General features: G+C 41.8%; 1 protein-coding gene across 1 annotated transcript; it reads left to right on the top strand.

Annotated features, from left to right (window-relative positions):
* Nucleotides 1-1,525: 1,525 nt before the first annotated feature.
* Ldoc1 (LDOC1 regulator of NFKB signaling) lies at nt 1,526-6,038 on the top strand (the record flags this gene model as incomplete). The annotated part of the gene is made up of 1 exon (XM_010645145.3): nt 1,526-6,038. A coding segment is annotated over one exon (633 nt), but the record flags the coding sequence as incomplete, so codon positions are not given.
* Nucleotides 6,039-8,086: the final 2,048 nt, after the last annotated feature.

Consider the following 8,086-nt stretch of genomic DNA (forward strand, 5'->3'; position numbering starts at 1 on the left):
TAGACTCTCGAGAGTCGGGACATACTAATTTTTCTGTGGACGGGCATGCAAACTAGTCAGAATGGCTGGTACTATAGCTCGGCCAACTGATGGCCTTCCTGGTTTTAGGTGAGTATTTGACTGTGGGGTCTCAGGCTGCCAAGTGTACGTTCCTGTTCACGTATGAGTGTGCAACAGTCTAGATCAATCACCCTGACTTCTCTTCCTGTATTAGGAAAGGGCTCTAAGATGTGGTAGCTGTGCCTGCAGTGACTCTGTGTAGATAGACAGAGTGAGGGTAAGGGGTGAGAGACGTCCAGCCGAGAGCAGTGTTTCAACACATGAGGTGGCCATGAAAGCCCTCTCTGAAAGAAAAGGGAAACTGAGTCAAGCAGCCTATCAAAGAGCGAGCCTTGTAAGGCAGAAGGTTTAGAAAGTGCGTTCAAATGTTCTGAGATCAGAACTATGCTTTATCTGAGAGTCAGCCAAGAAGGCAGCATAAGTGGAGCTGAACAGGGCACCTGAGGAGCAGAGGCAGAGGAGAAGCCCGGTCTTTCGTAGCCTGTGACCAAGAGTTTGCTTTTGTTTTTTAATTTCTTTCTCGGTGAAAGGGGAAACTTGGAGTGTTTAGAGCAGGGGCGTGAAGGTTCTAACTTTCGATTCGAAAGATTCCTGTCACTTCTCTGGAGAATGTATTGTAGGAAGAGGAGAGTAAAAGTTAAGCACTATTTGCAGCAATCAGGATAGGAATGGAAGCCTGGGATCAGGGTAAGAGTGGAGGAAGTGACAAGAAGTGATCCAATTGGGGGATCTATTTTAAAAGCAAAGCCACGAGTGTATGTAGGATCTAAGGTGCTGGGACCATCGCAGTTGTCAACTACTTCAATATTACATTTCAAAATAGAAAAACAAAATTATTTAAAAGCACAAGCCTCTTAATGCTTTATCCACTGTTATCCAAGGAATATTACCCAGAAACAAGGAACTGATATCAGTATGAAATAGTCAGAGATAAGAACCCTGCAAATGGTTATTGAATGCTAACTTTGCAGAATTTATGATGTTGAAAGTATTCAGATTGTTCTAAAAGCGAAGTATACAGTATCATTAACGTTGCTTTGTCTTGAAAGACAGGTCCCAAGAGGGTCTTTGTGATTCTGAATGGTCGTGAACTCCTGCGATGAGGTCAAAGTGTCAATATTTCTCTGTTTGAGATTTAAATAAGGAAGGGAAAGTGTTAATAAAACACCTTGCCAAAGCAGTCTGGTGATCACAGACTCACAAAGGGACATTGCCTCGGGAAAGTCGGAAGTAGGAGTAGGGTTTCAGCCCGCTCAGGTCCGCAGTCTCTAACAGATGAGCTACAGTGCTACTTCTATACTCTGCCCAGATCTCAGACTCTGCCGCCCTTCCTACCCTTATCTGGCAACCTCCTGAATGATCAATCGCCACGGCTCTGCGACCTTGCTGGCTCCTGCCAGGGCAAGCCCTCCCTGGCCGCGTCCCCTACCAGGTCCGCCCCACCCTGGCCACGCCCTCACACTAAACCCACTGCTCGCGCTGGCGCGCTGACCCCCCGCGTGGCCTTGTGGGCGGAGCTATCACAACCTCCCCGACCCAGCCTCGCACCCCCGCTCCCTTGGCCGTAGAGCCTGCAAAGTCGCGCATTTCCTGCGAGGCCTTAGTGTGTACTTTGGCCCATTCGAACCGAACCGAGGAGCCCAGGCCTTCCAAGCAGATCGCGACGGACGAAGTGGTGCTGCTGCTCCACGCACTTCTGGTGCGGCACCGCGCCCTGAGCTTGGAGAACAGCCAGCTTGTGGAGCAGCTGCGGCTGCTGGTGTGCGAGCGGGCCAGTCTTTTGCGCCAGGTACGTCCGCCGATCTGCCCCGTGCCTTTCCCTGAAACGTTCAACGGAGAGAGCGCCCGGCTCCCCGAGTTTATCGTGCAGACGGCGTCTTACATGCTCGTGAAAGAAAACCGATTCTGCAACGACGCCATGAAAATGGCATTCCTAATCAGCCTGCTCACTGGGGAAGCCGAGGAGTGGGTGGTGCCCTACATCGAGATGGATAGCCCCATCCTAGGCAATTACCGGGCCTTTCTCCAGGAGATGAAACAGTGTTTTGGCTGGGATGACGAGGAAGACGAGGAGCATGAGGAAGAGGATGATTACTAGGTCTCAAGGAGGAGAGAACTGCATGCTACCTCCCCCACCACCCCCTACCACTCCCGGAGCTGCAGCGTTCAGCCCCCTCCTCCCTCCTGTGTCCCCTTCCGCTCGCTCTCACTCTCCCTTTCTCTCTTCCTTCCCCTGTAGTGCTTGTCTTTGTTCCAAGAGTACGGCCCGAGTCACCCGCAGGTACTGGGGCTGGGCCTTGCTCTGAAGCATGCTGTGTCAACTCTGGCCAGCCCCAATCCCCTTCCCTTGCTACTCTGAACTATGTCCTGAGCCCCAGTTATTGGCCAGGCTCCTGTGACAACTGCCACCACCTGCCTACATCTGCCAGTGACCTAGTCTACCACAACCTACTCCATCCTACGGACAGACCACGGCTTTTGGAGATAAGGACCAACATAGAAGATGCCTGAGTTGGCTACAGCTCTACAGTTTTACAACCTGGATAGTTGCCTCCTCACTCCCAGGTTCCTTCCCTGCCCTCCTAGATTGCTGCGGGAGCCCGGTGTGCCTGGCAGCCAAGATTCTGCACCGGTTTTGCACAGCTGTTGTTTTTCGGAATCCCAGCAGTCTTACACAGATGTGCGCATTTGGACAAATGATGATTAAATACAATGAAGCAAATAAGCAGGAATAGGCACTCATCCCAGCTCCTCAGTACTACCTGGAAAAAGAGTTGGCAATCTTTTCAGTAAATATCAAGCACTACGAAAGATAGAGATGGGTTGTCTTTTAGTGGTTAAGTATGGTCATTGGCCTCTGCCACTCGCACTCTTCCCACGTAAGTCCCGTTGAGATCTGGGAATCCAATTCAATCCCAGGATTTCCTACTGGCATCTCTAGGGGCCAGAGAACAGCAACAGAGGACAGTGTAGCTATGCTGATGTTTTCTGCACCAAGGTATTTCTTAAAACCTTGGTGAAAGAAGTGTCTTCTGGAGCCCTGAAGGTGGCACAGGTAAAAGGTGGCCCAACTGGTGGCTCATCATCCCAAGGCAGGATACTGCGGAGGATGAGAGAGCACATTATTAATAGTTAGACGAAGACAACAGAAGTACACCTTAAAGTTCCTACTTCTCTGAGCTTTTGGGTTCCTTAACACTGCCAGGGAAATTCTGTGTCTCAGTCCTTATTGCCTGAGGGCTGTTGAATTCACAGCTCATTAAATAACATTGCACATTATTTTAATGCTACTTTCAAATGCTTGGGCTAATGTTAAATACTGAATCATGTATAAGTGTGCCCATGGTTAACATGAATATGGCCCAATTTTAACATTTCCTCTTCCTTAGAATGCCCATTCGTACATATGCCCCAGATATTTACCTAGAAATTGGCAAGCTACTTGGTTATCTCTAGAACCAGACCTCGTGCTTCTGTTTAGGGAATGGAGCAGGGAATGGGTAAGTGCTAGGCAGAACCTGCATACCACTGTGGGTCTGTAACCCCAGGTGAAGTCACTGAAATGTGTAAAGCAGAGACTTGGTTGAGGGATTTTGGGGGATTACCTCTGGTAGTCAGGAAATTTCAAGAAAATTTTACGGGTCTTGACTTCTCAGTCTTACGTCTGTCTGCATGTAGGTCCTCATTTTATATTGTCTGGAGTCAACACAACCTAAAGGACTTTATTTCATTAGAGAAATGCATTTTCCTTATTCTTTGAAACTCTTTGAAGAAGGATGTTCTTTTATTTGTGCTGTGAGAATGCAAGTGTGGATTAAATATCAGATGTTATTAATCATACCAGTGATTTTATAGGTGTGGACTAAATTAAATTCCCCTCATAAGGCATTTAGAACTGCTCTGGCTAGAGTTTGAGCACTTGTAAATATTCCTAGGTGTGGGAAGCAAACTCTTAGGAAGAGGTCTCTGGCCAAGAGTTTGACTTTTGTAGGTAAAAGTCAGGGGTGAAGGAAGTTGAGGATAAGTCCAGACAGCATAAGCCCTGTGGGGAAAAAGACTTCCTGTGATTAGCGAGGATGCTAAGCCACGGTAGTATCCAACTAGCATCCAAGAGTGGTAGGCCAAGGGCCCTGGTGATTTGAAGTGCACATTTCCTGAACATATGTGAAAGTGCCTAACAGGTTGCCATGCCTGTGTTTATGCCTGTGTGTGTGTGCATACATAAGGTATACACTTCAGGCATCGTGGAGAAACAGATTATTCTGTGAGCTGCGGGAAAGTGTGACATTCTGTCTACCTTGGGGAAAGATTGCACAATGAAAACAAACATGGCAAGGGCACTAGGGATTCATGGAAATGGCATAAGGCATTGCAAATGTAAGAAGTGGATAAGCATATCCAGAAAAACATCACCACTAGATGAAAATGGGAGAAGATAGGTGGGAATGCCAAAATAGTAAATACGAACTTCAAACTTCTGGATTCTCCTCTTGAGCATACTACTGTTGCAGTGGTCACTAGACTTGAAATGGTTTCTGAAATTATATTATCAATGAAATGAAAATTCTATTACAGCTCATTATCATTTAATCATATTAAATCTACCATTATGTCTTTGCGCTTTATTTATTTGAATAGGTGAGCACTGACATCCATAATTCTGTTGTTCTGCTTTGTAGTGTGGCATAGAAACCTAGAGCTGCATTATGCACACTGAAGATTTGATTATTTTCTGTTACTAAAACAGTAAAAACATCAGCAACTTGGAGGCAGGCTAGAGGGAGGAGTCTTGTAATGTTCTAGGTTCTTAAACAATTAAAACTACACTGATAAAGCAGTGTCCGTTGAAGGTCCTGAGTATATTTTCCTCAATGGTAGGGTTGAATTATTGTATGAAGATCTGTGCTTCGGAGTATAGATTGTGTTAAGCAGTGTGCAAAGTGGTGGCAGCTAGCATTACTGAGTAGATCAAGTGTATCCCCTACTATCTCGGTGTGCTTAGTCTTGAAGGCAGATTTCATATTCCGTGCCTTTAACGGTCCTGGGAACCTTCGACCTGCCTTAATGAAAATCTGGTCATTCGATGTGCATTATTCTTTTCTTCCTGACCGAATTGCCTGTTAGGATTTTCCCCTTTGTCTTCAAATGTTGTGCTGTCTGGAGACGTTTTATTTTATTTTACATTGAGATGGACAGTGGAGCATTTGAAGGAGTTGTGAACACCGTAGCAAGATGTGTTAATGAAATAGAAGCACTCTTTTGGATGAGTTGTGGGGAGACAGTGGGTTAGTTAGGAGGTGCTGTAATGGGTGCTTCAGAACAGCGAGATGAAGCGAAGTTTGTATTCCTCCCTTATTTATTTTTCTCATGACTCTATTTACAGCATGCTCATGTTGCCTCTCCTTCTCCCCAAATAAGCAATAATTTCATCAACAAACGTGGAGTACATTTCATATATATTAGCCAAAATCCCTAAACAATCAGTTTAATAAACTGACCAGTCAGTTTCGAATTATCCAGTTAGCTCAAGATGCAAAACTGTCACACGTGCTTTCTATATGCCTTATTTTCAGGTTTTAGTTTTAAAACAAGATTAGTGAAAGAATGTAAAGGGAATTACACGCCAGTCGTAACTGAAGTCGTGATGCTTTTGATTTATCTGTTCTCTAGACACCAGGAATCACGCCGCTGTGTAGGACTTGTAGAAACAGCTCATTCAAACATATACAGTAAAAACTCCAGACTTATACATAAGTGGAGAGGAAGGGGTAATGAATTCCCACAGGCTCATTTCCTGAATCCAAAAATGATTATGATCTTTGCTTCTTCAATCACTTTTCTTTTCTAGAATTTTAATGGAATACTTTAAAACAAATCCCAGCCAGATATTGCATTGATTCACCCTCCAATAATTCCATATGTTTCTCTAACAGACCGCAAAAACGAAAATCTACAATACTATCATCATACCCACTAAATATACCAACTCCTTAATATTTGATATTCCATCAATATTACAATATTTCCAGTTTTATAAATTTTCAATTCTATAAATGTCTTTCTAATTGTTTTTTAATTAGGTTTTTAAAAATGCTAGCACATTGCACCTGGTTTACATAGCTCTTAAGCATCTTTTAGTTGATAATTGTTCTTCTCATCCTTTTGTTTTCATGCACTTTATTCATTGAGGAAACAAGTCATTTTGTTCTATAGAATTTCCTATATTTTGGATTTGCTGTATAATTTTCATATGCGTGTCTAATTTTCTCTTGAATTGTTAATATTATTTCTAGCACGTTTAGAGCCATTAGTGGCAGGTGATATATATTGCATATAATTTTCTAGTTTATCATTTGCCTTTTAAATTCCTTTATGATATTTTAGACTGTTTTGAAAATGTTTAGTATTTATTTCCATTTTTAACATTATGTCATCCCGTCTCTGTGCTTCCAATTTAATTGCCGTTATTTAGCTTGCTGCTTACAACTTCAAACGGTTTGAAAATAATTTAAAATTATTTACAAATCCAAAATACTTTTCAGACATAATTATATTTGACCCTCATCTACGAAAGATGATGAACTCAACATAGACATTAATATTCATTTCCTGGCATTTTTAAGTGCTATCACTTTTGTGTTAATGTTCATAACATTTACATTTTTTTCTTCTTTTCCCTGTGAATACAATCTTCATATCTGTTTTAATATAGCAGATAAATGGAATAAATCATTAATAACCTATTCAACTTTTCAGTGTATCTCTTTTTGTTCGCTAGGGTTTTTTTTTTTTAATTTCTTGAAAAAACCTCCTCAGACTAATATACTCTGAGTTTTTGAAGGTGAGTGACAATTACCTTATTCATAGAGCTTGTGGGTCACACTCTCTACATTTTCATTGCTCTGCTCTCTTTTAGTACTGACCATCATTTTGTAGTTGGGTGAGAGCATACGATTACTTTCTACTCATGTGTGGCTTGATATTTTTAAGTCCCAGACGATTTTCTTTATATTTGAATCAGACACACTCAGTGTTTATCTTTTGTCAGTTTTTCTGATATGCGATATGACAGGTAAGCCTGTAGATTTTTGGCTTTAAATTATGCAAATATTTCCTACATACAGAAATATATATCTATTAATATATGTTTATGTTGACAATCCTTTATTTTCCTCCTATTTTAAAGTTTTGAGAGTTTAACATGTTTCTTCTGCTTGCATTTCTCAATCATTTTCTCTGTTCCATAAAACATGTTTAGCATTATTTGTCATTCTTTATCTTTCTTCCAATTAGTCAAAAGGTATAATAGATATTGTGAAACAGGAAGAAGCTGTTCAACATTTTACAGAGTGTGAGGTACTTTGTTAATGAAAATGTTTTATGCAGAAAAGCTATGGTATTACTAGGAAATGAGCTGAGAGATACTGATACACCACGTATTTGCTACTGTTATTCTCTATTTTGTTATGAAAATTATTTTTATAGAAAGGCTTTTATATTTTCATTAATATCTACTTGTATTACATTAAAATAAAAAAAAATAAAATCAATGAAATTCTCTTTTGCCCCCATAGATATCTGTTTCCATACCCAAATAGTGAATGACGTATTCCATTTATGAGTTCAGCTTCAGGTAGCAAACACTTATTCTGGTAGAGTCTTATTCCCAGGTGCCATCCATTCCACTTATTTGGGAAAGCAGAAGGAACTTACTATATTTATCTTTAAAGGCCCAAAAAAAAAAAAAAATCCTGTGATAGTGTTCTCTTACTGATGCCTTTTTGTCTCATGGAGCCAGTTCAGTTTAACTTCATGGGCTGGTGTGTATCCTCTGGTTGTTTAGCTTAGGATTCTTTCATATAATTAAAAATGTGAAAGGAAATAAGATGATGCTGACAGAATAGATCATCTCTACTTCTTGGCACTGTCTTTGCAAGGAATGCAGTTTGCCTACTCCACCCTCTCCTCCTTCTCCCACTTCCTCTTTCCCCTTCTTCCTCCTCCCCCTATCCCTTCCCCCTCTCCC

Source organism: Fukomys damarensis, unplaced genomic scaffold (genome assembly GCF_012274545.1).
Source record: "Fukomys damarensis isolate Sample0158 unplaced genomic scaffold, DMR_v1.0_HiC HiC_scaffold_39, whole genome shotgun sequence".
NCBI lineage: Eukaryota > Metazoa > Chordata > Mammalia > Rodentia > Bathyergidae > Fukomys > Fukomys damarensis.